We start from the raw sequence: 14456 nt of genomic DNA on the forward strand, positions 1-14456 counted from the left end.
TATATATATATATATATATACACACACACACACACACACATATATATACACACATACACACAATGGTAATAATTATGAACATTTATAAAAATACATTTAAATACTTACTTCTGCTTATCTGAGAAATAATGTCCTCATATGTAGCGACTCCCTTGTTAATGTGGCAACACCTACCTGTGATTTAATGGCTCCCAATGTGCTGCCAGTAATGGAGATGCATTTAAACCATCACTTTGTGAAACCCAGGTAAGAAAATAGTAATACATTCAGTACATGCTCAGCAGTGAAAAGTTTTTCGAGCCTTACCCAAGGAGTTTAGTGCTGGAAGGTAAGCCATATTTCTTCACACCAGTATCTGTAAAAAAGATAATAAACAGTGTATGAATAATGTAGGAATATTGTTTGTTTTCCACCTCCATATTCTAAAAACCCTAAAACCCTAAAATGTAATTGGTTAAAAAGAGTGCAGTCTTTAAGGCCCTTACGAAAGGCAAGAAAAGACGCACAGTCCCTCAGAAAGTCTGAAAGGGATTTCCAAAGGTTCGAGCCTAAATATGTGAATAAGCATTCTTTCATGCGGGACACATGGAACCTGGGTACAGTAAACAGGACTTGTTGCGAAAACAACTCATTCGCTAACAGTCATACATAGCTCGCATTTTTCATCCAAAGAGAACATAATATTTGTTTTGACTAGGTTTATCATAAGTTCATTAGTTTCAGTACAGTTGTGTATTAATTTGGATTGGAATATACATGTTTCTAGGAAGAATGTCAAATGATCGTTTTTGCTAGGAGAAGGTGTATTGGAGATGGCTAAAACCATGGACAGTTGTGGCTAGAAACTGATTTCCCCTATAACAGTCTCTAAATTTTTTATCTTCGCCAGATAAACGTGCATTTTTCTTTTTGCATCTTTAAACCCCTCTCTTGTATCTTAAGCAACACCTGCTTCAAGATTGCAAAATATTCAGTTATAGTTTCTCTAGGAAGCAAAACATCATCTTGGAATACCCTTGCTCCGAGCATCTGCAATCTACATTGGAAAACTTCCAAGGGAGAACTGTACCCAAATGTGATCCTACAAAATTGGTATACCCCAATGGAGTGATGAATGCAGAGTACCTCTTTGAGCCTTTATGCCAACACACATGTTGATGTAGGTCATTGCATACCCTGATTTTGCCACTTTTCTTTTTGGCAATGACCGAGGGAGACAACCAATTGAATGCATTTATTGTCTTGAAAACACCATCCTTGCACCTTACCTAAAGAATTACTTTGACTTCATATCCAGCTGAAAGAGGCCTGTTTCTTATTTTCCGTTTGACACCTTTGGCATTATACTTCAAAACAAGTGACTACTTTATAAGTTTGACTTTAATGATTTAATGAAAATGTTCCACTAATCTAATTCCTCTGCTGTTTCCTGTGGGAGTCATATGGTCAAATAACCTCCTTCCCTCCATGCCCAGGCAATAAATAATTCCATTTTTTTCTAACCAGACTTCATCTCCTTAAAATTCTTCTTAAAACATGTTATCTATTGTGACCAATTCTCCATCAGCTCTCCTAGCACATCTAAGAAGGCACTATGCATGGCAATAGCTTTAATGAATCTTGCCAGAATGAATTTAAAATTGCCTTCAATTAGATATGCAGCAAAAGGGAGAGGAGGAGGAGTAGGTGGACAATAACTGATGCCAAAAGTCACAAAATGAATGCAAATTGCTTCCCTCATTGTAGAACAATAAAGGAAGTAGCTACTATGCCGGGTTGCTGCCCATTCCATGTTGAGGATTTCACATTGTTGTCTAGCAGTCAGATTCTCCAGTGTCCAAATGTCCCTCCAGAATCTCTCTTCTTGTGTTTCCTCTATCTCTCTCCAACACTACTGTTTACTAGGACTCCAGTATCTTTCCTTGTGTTTCTTCTCACTGTCTCTCTCTAGCACCATTGATAATCAAGCCTCCTGACTCTCTCCTCTATGTTTTTTTCTCACTGCTAATCATTTCTCAAGAATTAGTCCTCTTGTATTTCTTCTCGTGTTTTTTTCTCCATGGCACCACTGATAATGATGCCCAGTGGCAGCTCCTCTGCTAAGGTGGAGGATCATCACCGCACTGCTTTTTTGCAGTGAAACAAAGGAAAAATAAAATAATAATAACTTGCGTTATCATTTCATTTTCTCCTACTTATGCAGCTATGCGTGAGGGGGCAGGAGAAGAGTGGTAGGCAACACACTTTTAAGTGCACAATGACTGGTTGGCCGGCCCTGTCAGGCCGCCCAAAACAGTCTTGCACACTTCGGACATTCTCCATGCAGGCTGCATCGCAGTCTATGTGGAGAACATGCCTAGGTCTCCAGTCCGCATTTGAGAGCCGAAACCAGGCGTTCAGACCAATCACAATGCTGCTAAGGCAGCGTTGTGATTCACTGACTGGGAACGTGGGTGTGCTTCCTGCAGCCGAGTGAGGGACAACTACGGAGGAGAGACGTGGCGAGGAAGCGATGAAAAGGTAAGTTTTTATTTTATTTTTATATACCCACTTCTCCCCCACATTCTCCCCACACCCCTTTCTCCGATCTGTGCCAGCCGCCGCTGATGATGACTCTAGATTATCTCTTTTGTGTTTCTTCTCACCATTTCCCTCTGACACCATTAATAATCTATATTTTTGTCTTTCTTTCATTATATCCCTCTGACAACACTGATAGTCATCCCCAAAGCCGGAGGTGCTACAAGGGTAGATTAGAGCCCAATGTGGGGCCCTCCGCCCAAAATCAATTCAAAACCAAAAGAACCCCACTCTCCAAGTATAGTGAGAAATATTTAAAATACGGTCCTTTGAATGCTTCCTCAATAAGGACCTGTGCCCGTCAATTTGGGATTGTTCAATCTCGAGGTGGTTCAGGAATAACAGTGAGGTGTGGTGTCACAAGTGGATAACAATATGTGTAAAAATAGGAAGTGCCTGAAGGAAGCAACTATCAGAAACCTGTCGGACTGTGCTACCAACTGGCTTAAACTGTATTCATCAGCACCTATTCTCCTATCTAGCATCTTGTTATGCATGCAGGAAAAGCCATCCTTCCTAGATGTGTATCTTAGTGGACAATCTTGGTGGACATTGATTATAATAGCTTATAAAAAGCTTCTTGCAGCAATGTGTCAGCCCCCCCCGCAACCACCCCCTGGGGAAAAAAACAAATACAAAAAATAAAGAGCTCACTCCTTAATCTCAAAGTCACAAATGAGCCAAAAACGATGTTAAAAATGTATCTGAAAGACCATTAAAACTTTTTTTATGTATAGGCATTCGATGCATGGATAAAAACAACTGACATGCTCAGACTCTAAACTGAAGAATGGCCAACAAGTTTCGGCAGCTTCATCAGGGCAAAAGGACCATACTGCCACCCAACAGTACACAGGGTGAATCCTGAGGCATATTCTCTACCTCTGGCACCGCAGGGGGCTCAACTTACAAGAGTATGTCCAGCATTTGATCGTATTGACCACTGGTAGGCCAGCACCTGGTGGCAATTTGGCTGGAGCACTGCTGGGCGACAGTCAAAAACCACCAAGAATGCCCCTGCACCCTGCAACACAACAGAAGTTTGTAATTTACTGAGGATGGCCAACTACTACGGATGCTTCCTACCAAACCTAGCTACTATCTTAGAGCTGAACAGGGCTCTGGCAAAGAGGGTGGTCAAATTGACCTGGGCCCCAAGGAACAGACAGTATTCAAGAACAGAACATTAAACAAGCCTGTTGACCAAGATCACAATGGACTACTTTGATCCTGAGAAGGCAACAGAACTAATCGTTGATGCCAGCCCCATTGGCCTAGGGGCAGTAGTCATTCAAGAACAAGAGACAGGTGCATGAGCTCCTCTAGAGTTTCAGAGCAGAGACCTCACAGCTACTGTGGCCAGATATGCTCAGATCGAAAGGGACAACTTGGCCGTCAAATCATTTAAATCTAGACCTACGTGGCAGGGAATTCAAGGTGGTCACAGTTCACAATCGTCTGGACACTCTGTCTGGTGGTACTGCACCTCAACTCATCGCCATGCATTGAAAGATGAGCTGTTCAGCTGCAACAGTATTGGTTCACTGGCACTTAACTGCCTGGGGGCACAGATCACACACAAATATGTGTCCTGTCTCCCAGGGAGTGTACAAGACAGCAGTCAATTGATGGAAGCTGAAGCAGATCAGAGGTCCATTGTGTGTCCAATATTAACTGCCCTGAGAGAGATCTGCCAAGCCATGCAGGAGGATGACTGACTCAAGTAGGTAGTTGCTACCATCCGAGTGTAGCCTAGAAAACGTTCCGACAGGACACTGACCAATGGACAGCCACGGACAAGGGCAGTCTATCCTAACTGTGGAGGGTGAGGGACGAGTTGAGTATATCACCAAATGGCTGAGAGGCCACTGCATCTTGATACCTGGGCCATCTACCAGAGGATAGTAGGTTTGGCACATGAAGGTGATCAAGAAATTTCAAAGAAAAAAAGCTTGCTTACCAAGGAAAATTTTGTTCCCAGGGCTTTTTGCCACATTTGGCAAAGTGGCATGTTGCTGGCATGTCAACTGAGCAGTTGAATGATAGTGCAGTCTCCTGTGAGCACAGAAGATTCCTGCATAGCACCGTGGACCAGAGTCAGTTTAGAATTTGGAAGTATCACCGACGGATGCCTATCCTAGCTGATAACTGACAGATATTCAAAATATCCAGTGGTTGCAGTGATAGAGTGCATGGCATTGAGCAAAGTCAGGTCTCTGCCTGGAGAAGGTCTTCACACCATTTGGTGTCCCTGAAGAAGTGCACACAGATAATGAACCCCCATTCCAAGGGGCTGAGTTCAGAGATTTTCTGGAGAGTCTAGGGATCAGGTACCAAACAATTCTCAACCCAGAGGCCTCAGGCCAATGTTCATGTGTGCCCTTAACAAGATGATGCGCATCACTGCCAACGAATAAGCCAATGCCGATAAACACCCAGGCAATTATGGCTCCTGCAAATATCACCCATGGCTTTCCAGTGGAGATGCTGGCGGGGTGCTCCCAAGTGGGTTAGGGACAGCTGTTGGTGGTGCCCTAACCTCGCAGCCAAAGACTAACATTTTGAACGTGTCACCAGGCTGTCTGAGGAGCCTGTCGGGAACTGACTTTGTGTAGTGAGCCTCCCGGCATAACGTAGGAGTCCAATTGATGCATGCAACCCAATGGCCAGTGGTGGCTGGAGGGTACAAATAAAAGGGGCATGAGCAGCTTGGGGTGCAGTCCTAGTATTCTGATAACAGTGTGCTGTGTGGTCTTCTGGATAAGGGCACCACCACTCCTGAGAAGACCTGCTATATAATGTCATGGTGTGTGTTGTAATGGGTTTAAGAAAAATTAGAGCTGCCACAAAAACAAACCAATTATGGAAGAGGGCTGTCAGAAAGCCCCTATCTTTAAGTACATTGTGTTTATAATTGGAGTAAAATTCAAAAGTCCTGGCTAATGAGGGAGAGAAAAAGAACAAAAATAATGGCAGCTATGATTCGTATCAGCAATGAGAAAATGGTAAATCATACATTTGTTACCACGCTTTGAAGAGACGAGCGTACATTCACATACCAAATTTCCAGGGATCCGACAGCTCCATTGCCCTCTAGGAAAAATGGAGCCTGATTCCACATCCAGAAGACAATGTACAGCCCAAGAGGATGAACAAACCCCAGATTTCCCAAACAAAAGGAGCTAGATGTCCTTACGGGAAATAGGCTAGGGAAACTGTGATCGCAAATCAGGTAACTGACATGCTCTATGGGCTGAAATTTGGTCTTATGCGTAAGCAGTAGTGGCTGGTGTCAGCAAAATGTGGTGGGGCAGTGCGGGGGGGCCTGTAACAAAACAAACAATAAAAAGCTGCTGGTCTTCTGCTCACCGCTCTGCTCGCCACCCTTCGGCTCCACTGGGCACAGGCTGAACTCCCAGACTCCACTACAACCAATCCATACCCATGAGAGCAGTGTCGGGATTGGGCAGGGCAAGCTAATTTTGCGCTTCATCAGGAGTTGGAAGCCTGCTGGTCTCTCAACCCAGCACCACAGCTGGGTTGGGTAGATGTCCGTGTGCATGATGGTTTGGCCATCCTAAGATAGCCGGCCAAACTGTCATGCCCACTGACAGCAGTGTCCACAATTCCTCCTCCCCCTGCACCAGTGCTGTGGCCTTAAACCACAAAGACTCGGCTACAAGACGAAAAATAATATGATAGTCATTTTATTTTTCATTTGCATCTGCAGGCAGGGGGGTGACATTCCTTTGCCATAACGGAGCCGCCACTGTGCGAAAGACTACAGGCAACGTAGGCTGCCAGACATCGCTACCCCAGAGCACAAGCAGGGCTCATGTGGAGGGTACATGGGTTAGACGCCGTCTACCCACTCTATTCACCCTGCCAAGAAGTTAGGTCCCATAAAATTATGCTTAACCCGTCCCGGTATAATTTTCAGACATCCAGACACATTCAGCAGCGCCTGCACATTGTCTGCTTTCTTTCCCAGCACAAACCTGCAGGCGAGGAGGGAGCTTATGAGATTCCAGCTGGGCCCATAAAAAGGCAAAGCAAATAATAAGGGACTATCAGGCCTCTCTTTGTTGGAGTATCTTGGATGGGAACAATGGGAGCCTCACACCTAAATGCAATGCAGGGAAAACAAAGGCACACAGCTCATCCCTTCACAGGTAGTAAAAAAAGGGCAATCTTTTAATTTTCTTCGATCCCTGTGTGTAAGAGATATGCACGAACAGAAAGGATGTCAGATGAGTTGGTCTGTCCCTCTATTTGCACAAATAACAGTTTAAATACCATTATTTTGTTTTTTTCTTAGCGCTGCTCATCCCAATGCAGGGTGCCAGACCGCTTTACATCACACATACAAATTATGTAATGACAAAAAATCATATATGTTTAAATTGTAATTGTAATTGCATTTATATAGCGCTTACTACCCCTGACGAGGCGTCAAAGCGTTTTTTCGGCGGGTAGCATACTACTCCGGGACCCATAGAGGAATAGTGTTGAATTAGTATAGTGAAACATGCAAGTACATTTTAAGTTAAAGTTTAAGTTTAAGTTAAAATCAATGTATAGGATGTGTTACATATGGCAGTGAGTGGTTCAAGGTGTAGGGGTCACTTGTCCGTCTTCACTCACTGGGCTATATTAGAAGAATTAAAATGTATGTACTGCAAGTAACAAACAGACCTGTGTGTTAAAAACAGTAACCCACTTACCCATTCACATGAAATATAAATCGGTCTTTTGCGTGATGTGCTTTGCATGAGACATATTAACACTGTTACTTTAATTTAAAACTAGGGCTAGACAAAACACAGCTCTCTCTGGCAAATACGTTAACCTCCAGAGTTATCTCACCATTATTATTATTCCCTGAGAGTTAGTTGGTACACAAAGTTCTTAGCAGCAGGTGACTTAACCCCATAAGATTTTGTAAAATGCTGACTTTGCAGCCAATTAAGCAGAACAGATTTAGTGCCACGTTTCTGCACGTTGCCAATTTATTTGTTGCAGGGTTTAAAACAATTTATTTGTACGTTGAAAAAACAGATTTTGCTTTGGAGTGGAGTCACTTTTTTGGCACAACCCGGACGCAAAATCTCATTTATAAAACATTTTATTGCGCTCAAATGGGCTCATGATAGTCCTGCTAAACATGTGTGTGAGGTCTTGAGATATGAAGGCACTTCTTGTGAGATTACTTCCTGTGAGGTCATGGGCTATGATGCCACTTCCTTTGATGCCAGGTGCGATGTCACATGTTGTGACGTGACATACCATGTCGTCACTTGCATACTGCCTAACTTGGTTAGTCCCCTCACTTCTTTTTAAGGGATTGTGCCCTGATCACAAGTCCTTCTACAATCCCCACAATGCTTCCTACGGCATCTGAAAGCCTGCGTGGAGGTTCGGTGGGTGGCAGACTCCTTATGAATGAGGGACAAAATATTTTTTGTACTTTGTAAAAATAATAAATCCCATTTCTGATGACCAATATAGTTGCTGGGCTCAGTGGCGGAGGCAATGCATCACTATATTTAATATCTATTGGTTAACCATTTCTTCGTTTGCTAAGATTTATTTCCCTGACGTTAAAATTGTGAGGAATATGAATTTTTAGCGAAGTACAAATATATTATATTTTTACACGTATTCTTTAATTAAAGAACACGTGTTGTTGTTGCTCTTAGTGTTCCATGTAAAGGATACGAAACTGTTTTACGTCAAAGCTCTTAATATCATTCGACAGGCTTAGACTGAACCCTGGTGGAAAAATGTTGCGCTGCAGGCCAGACATAGCAACAAAGAGACCGGCAGAAATGATCATCAATAATAAAGCATCAACACTAGGCAGAGTAAGAACATCAGCTTCTTTTGTCTACAATATAGAGCCATGCTTAAAAGTAATTATTTTAATTTTATTTTCAATGTTTGATATGGCAGACAAGCAGAGTGCTTTTAAGGCGAACCTGCAGTTTCGTCCTTTACTGAAGCCAGGACTCAGGCAAGTGGATTCAAGACATTTATTTTAGGTCTAGGCTATCGGACCACCAGCAACCCAGCCTCCTTCAACCGTCTCTTGCATCATCTGCCCAACCATTCAGAATTCCATGACAACCTGAACGTTTCACCCAATAAAGTTCCACCATCACACCCCCAGGATTCCACCCGACAGCGGAACCACATACATATGTGACTATAACACATCTTCCCCTCATAACAAAACAAGGTAATAAAATAAATATAACAAATTGCAGTAGGATACAATTTAAAAGAATAATTACTTGATTAACACAAAATGCAACCAATAACGCATAAAACCCCAAATAAATAACAAACGTATTATTATTATTATTATAAATGCTAAAGATTCACAACTTCACACTGTTTTTAAATCCGAGCACTCTTTACAAATGATACTCACGCTAAATATGTTTCCTTCTAAACTCTCTTTTGGGCCTATTCAGGCTAGAACTTCTACATCACTCCGTGCAACCTTAATCTGACAACCCACGCAGTGTGAATCTGACAACCCACGCAGTGTGAATCCAAACAATTAGCAAGCCCAATGCCAGACTTTGTAGAAGTGTGTGCATCACAATGTTTCAGAAGTCTGGACATGTTCCACACATCACCGGAATAAAGAACCACCACATTCGTCGTAACCTCACTGATTAAGAAAGGACTTGTTTTTCTCACCAACACTTTATGACCAACAGCCCTTTGCCAAACATTCTTAACATCATATCTGGATTTATACTTCTGCTGATTGCATTCCCTTCCAACAGATTGCATTCCCTTCCAACAGAAAGTTCACTCCGCAAAAATGTGGCTTTATCCCTTCTCACCTAACCCAGTTTCAACAGTGCAAGGTTAAGCTTAGAAGATGAATGTAGTAACCTATCTCTGTATATACTATACCAAAGTGAAGTATATTGTGCACAGAGTCCAGTGGATCCCCAAAGGTATAGCAGACGCTAAAGTAGAAAATACCTTACTGTCTTTTGTGGTAGTGTCCGACGTTTTAAGGCATGGGCAAAGTGGGCTTTGGCCCAGGGCCCCACCCTTTCAGGAGGCCCACTGATGGTGCCAGCTCTGTTCTGCAGAGTCTTGCTCTGATAACCTTCAATCAATCAATCAATCAATCAGGTCATTTATAGAGCGCACTACTCACCCGTAGGGTCTCAAGGCGCTGGGTTGGGGGGGGGGGTGCCGTCACTGCTCGAACAGCCAGGTCTTGAGCTTCTTCCTGAAGGAGAGGTGGTCCTGGGTCCGGCGCAGGTCGGTCGGGAGTGAGTTCCAGGTCTTGGCGGCCAGGTAGGAGAAGGACCTTCCCCCTGTAGTCGCTCTTCGGATGCGGGGGACGGCGGCGAGGGCGTGGCTGGTTGATCTGAGGAGGCGCTTGGGAGTGTAGAAGTTGATCCGGTTGTTGAGGTAGCTCGGGCCTTGGTCGTGTAGGGCTTTGTGCGCGTGGGTGAGGAGACGGAAGGTGATTCTCTTGTTGACCGGGAGCCAGTGCAGATCTCTCAGGTGTCCGGAGATGTGGCTGCGTCGGGGGATGTCGAGGATGAGTCTGGCCGAGGCGTTCTGGATCTGCTGGAGTCTCTTCTGGAGCTTGGCGGTGGTTCCGGCGTAAAGGGCGTTGCCGTAGTCTAGTCGGCTGGTGACGAGGGCCTGGGTGACCGTCTTCCTCGTCTCGGTGGGGATCCACCGGAAGATCTTACGTAGCATGCGCAGGATGTTGAAGCAAGACGAGGAGACGGCGTTTACTTGTCTGGTCATGGAGAGGGAGGAGTCCAGGATGAAGCCCAGGTTACGTGCGTGGTCCGTCGGTTTGGGTGCGGTGCCCAGGGCGGGGGGCCACCAGGAGTCGTCCCAGGCGGAGGGCGAGGAGCCCAGGATGAGGACCTCCGTCTTGTCCGAGTTCAGTTTCAGGCGGCTGGTCGTCATCCATTCGGCTACCTCTCTCATCCCTTCGTGCAGGTTGGCTCTGGCGGTGGCGGGGTCGTTGGTGAGGGAGAGGATCAGCTGGGTATCGTCAGCGTAGGAGATGATGATGATGTTGTGTTGGCGTGCGATGGCCGCGAGGGGGCTCATGTAGACGTTGAAGAGGGTGGGACTCAACGAGGATCCTTGAGGGACGCCGCAGATGACTTCGGTGGCCTCTGACTTGTACGGTGGTAGGCGGACTCTCTGTGTTCTTCCGTCGAGGAAGGAGGTGATCCATTTCAGTGCCTTGTCCTGGATTCCGATGTTGCCAAGGCGCTGTACTAGGGTGCGGTGGCAGACAGTGTCGAAAGCCGCGGAGAGGTCCAGGAGGATGAGGGCCGCTGTTTCTCCGTTGTCCATCAGAGTTCGTATGTCATCGGTGGCCGCGATGAGGGCGGTCTCGGTGCTGTGGTTCGCTCGGAAGCCAGACTGTGAGGGGTCGAGGGATCCATTCGTCTCGAGGAAGGCGGCCAGCTGTTTGTTGACGGTCTTCTCGATGACTTTGGCCGGGAACGGGAGGAGCGAGATGGGACGGTAGTTCTTGAGGTCGGTGGGGTCTGCTGTGGGTTTCTTGAGAAGAGCGCTGAGTTCGGCGTGCTTCCAGCTCTCAGGGAAGGTGGTGGTGTCGAAGGAGGTGTTGATGATGTCCCACAGGTGGGGTGCGATGACAGCGTCGGCCTTGTTGAAGACGTGGTGAGGGCAGGGGTCAGTCGGAGATCCGGAATGGATGGAGTTCATTGTGTGGATGATGTCTTCGGTGCTGATCGGAGTCCAGGTGCGGAGGGTGGTGGTGGGTGGCGTTGTTGCGGTTGTGGCTTGCGTTGGTTGGTTGCTGAAGCTGTTGTGTATGTCCGTGATCTTGTTGTGGAAGTAGGACGCGAGGGAGTTGCAGAGGTCTTGCGACGGGGTGATGTCATTGTTTCCGGCGTTGGGGTTGGAGAGCTCTTTCACGATGTTGAAGAGTTCCTTGCAGTTGTGTGCGTTGTTGTCCAGCCGGTCCTTGTATGTATTTTTCTTGGTGGCGCGGATCAGTTGGTGGTGTTTACGGGTGGCGAGCTTGAGGGTGGTCATGTTGTCCGTGGTTGGCTCCCTTCTCCAGACTTTCTCGAGGGCTTGACAGTTCTTCTTGGAGCTCTTGAGTTCGTCGGTGAACCATGGTGTTTTTCTGCTGCAGGGTCTGCTGGGTGGGGTTCTCAGAGGGGCGAGTTCGTCCGCGCAGTTGTTGATCCACTTCGTGAGGTTGTCGGCGGCCTGGCTGGGGTTCGCTGAGCTGGCGGGAGGGTGCTGGCTCAGGGAAGCGGTGAGCTGGTCGGCTGTGATCTTGTTCCAGCTTCTTCGGGCAACCTGTTGCTGGTGGTGGTGGATCGTCGATCTTTTGAAGGTGAAGTGGACGCAGCTGTGGTCCGTCCAGTGGAGTCCTGTTGCGTGGCTGAAGGTGACGTCTTTGCTGGATGAGAAGACGGCGTCGAGTGTGTGTCCGGCGAGGTGGGTGGGGGTGGTCACCAGTTGCTTGAGTACGAGGTTGGCGAGGTTGTCGAGCAGGCTGATGGTGTTGCGGTCGTTGTTGTTCTCCAGGTGGAAGTTGAGGTCCCCCAGGAGGATGTAGTCGGCGGAGGGGAGGGCATGCGGGCTGATGAAGTCGGTGATGTCCTCGCTGAATCGTGTGCGTGGACCCGGGGCTCGGTAGATCAGGGTGCCTCTGAGGGTGGTCTTTGGGTTGGTGTGGATCTGGAAGTGCAGGTGTTCAGCGGTGGTTAGGGTGTCGTCGGTGTTGGTCGTGATGCGGATGGTGTCTCTGTGGATGATGGCGATGCCTCCTCCCGTCTGGTTGGCGGTGCGGTCCCTCCGGATGATCTTGTAGCCCTCCGGGATGGCGATGGCGATGTCTGGGGCTGAGGAGGCGTTCATCCAGGTCTCGGTGAGGAAGGCAACGTCAGGGGCGGTGGTGTCGAGGAGGTTCCAGAGTTCTACGGCGTGTCTGTGGACGGAGCGGGTGTTGAGCAGGATGCACTTGAGGTGGTTGCTGCTGATGTTCGGCTTGGCGAGTGCTGGTGCAGGGTGAGTCCGGATGCAATGATTTTGGAACAGATTGTTTTAAATACTGTTTTCCTTTCATTTATTTTTAATGTGGGTGTGTGAGAGTCTATCACAGACATTTTGCACAGAAATGTGTTTATGTTGCATGCAACATTCATAACAAAGTTTAGGCCAAAACAGGACCTCACACTTTCATATGTCACAGAGATTATATGCACTAATATAAGTGAGCTGCTGCTGTGTTACAATATTGTAAACACAGGTCAATATCCCAAAATATGAGATGTCCAACACATTTTGAATTTGGACCAGTGTGCCTGTGCACTGTCAGTGACCTGCCCAAGAGGGCATGAAGCAGCTGAAACTAGATCAGAAATTCAAGGCTCTTCGGAACAGGGGCCCCCCAAAATACATTTGGCCCAGGGCCTCCAAAATCCTTGAGATGTCCCTGAGTACTGTGATTGAGCAGTCAAGCTTATCAGAGGGTAGTGTTAAGCATTTGTTGTGTAAACTCAGGCAAGAAATTATGTCAAACACTCAAAGACTTAAATCAGACCAATTGTTTATATAAAAAGTTTTTTTTTCTAGAACTAAAATTCACTTAGTAGTAGGTAAGTTAAGATCTTCATACAATGTTACTTTTTAAAGTACAGTGAACACTGGTTTTGTAGGACAATTTAGATTACTTATGCTGTTGAGGAAACTATTTGTAAACTGTTCGAAAACACTTTCAGATTAGTTTATGATTAATTTTCTAGTTTGGCATGAACACACTCTTAACACAGTTTAAGCAACACAGGACATCAATAAACATATTGACTCTTGTAAAGTTACTATTGTTGCAGTACAAGACAGTACAACAAGTAGAAGATTTTTCAGAGAAAACCCACAATACAGTCCTATGGAGAAAAACAAAGTGTTAAGTTTACAGGTAAGTAAATGGTTTTAGGGCTAGAGTAAGGGGAGGTAGAACCAAGGTTCCCCAAGGTTCAGGTTGGCACTAAAGGGGCACCACCAGTGGCACTAGGGTGGCTGGGTGCAGAGTGCAGGGTGCCAATGTCAGCCAATGGGGCTAGGGGCACCTCGGTTGTAGGCTGCTCACGGGCAGGCCACTCAGTCTTGGGAGTCAAGCTCCTGGGGTTAAGGTGAGGGCAAAGGGGGTCCCATGTTGGCAGCAAGTCCATACCAAAAGTGGAGGAGGGGCAGCCGGGAGCAGGGAGCTCAGGTGGTGTTGGGAGGCCAGCGATGAGTTCAGGGAGAACTAGGAAAGCCCCACCTAATTCTTCTAAAACGAAGCCTCAAGATGAGTGCTTCTGACGCTGCAGCAGTGGCCCTAGGCCCAATTGCAAAACTAGCAAAATTACCGAAACCACAACCACGACCGGGCTTTGTCTCAGACTCCGCTCCTGAGCTTCAATCCCAGCAGTCTCCATTTCAAGTTCAGTTCCCTCATGATGCCCTCACCCAACAAACAACTTGGGCGCAGATGTGCTTCAGGAAAGCCAGCCGTTTGAGGATCCGAAATCAAGAGTTTTAACTATCGCAGCTTCCTCATTGAAAAAAGTGTCATTGAGGGACTATTTTAGAAGCTCTGTACCCGCTTCTAAGTCCAGACCAAGCTCACTAGACATCCCTTCGACCTCTGCTTCAACTACTTCAACTACCTCAACTACCTCAGCCCTAGCCTTCGACCGAACACTGGTTCAGCCCATGATCCATGTATCTGCTAGCATGACAGGCCTCAGTTCATTGCTACCAGGCTTCCCAACAAGGACCGACCTCTGAACAAAAGAAGCTTCTGAGGCCCCCCATCGCCCCAGGCTCTTGACCAGTTCTCCTTT

At 46.5% G+C, this 14456-nt stretch overlaps 1 protein-coding gene across 2 annotated transcripts in view; it reads right to left on the minus strand.

Annotated features, from left to right (window-relative positions):
- Nucleotides 1–14456, minus strand: part of MYLK (myosin light chain kinase) — a 1918108-nt gene that overhangs the window by 1041316 nt on the left and 862336 nt on the right. For both annotated transcript variants that reach the window (XM_078682035.1, XM_078682036.1), the window contains one exon: nt 307–355. In XM_078682035.1, coding sequence (XP_078538161.1) covers nt 307–355 — 49 coding nt within the window. The remainder of the gene's footprint in view (nt 1–306; nt 356–14456) is intronic.

This window comes from Lissotriton helveticus, chromosome 3_1 (assembly GCF_964261635.1).
Source record: "Lissotriton helveticus chromosome 3_1, aLisHel1.1, whole genome shotgun sequence".
NCBI classification, from domain to species: Eukaryota; Metazoa; Chordata; class Amphibia; order Caudata; family Salamandridae; genus Lissotriton; species Lissotriton helveticus.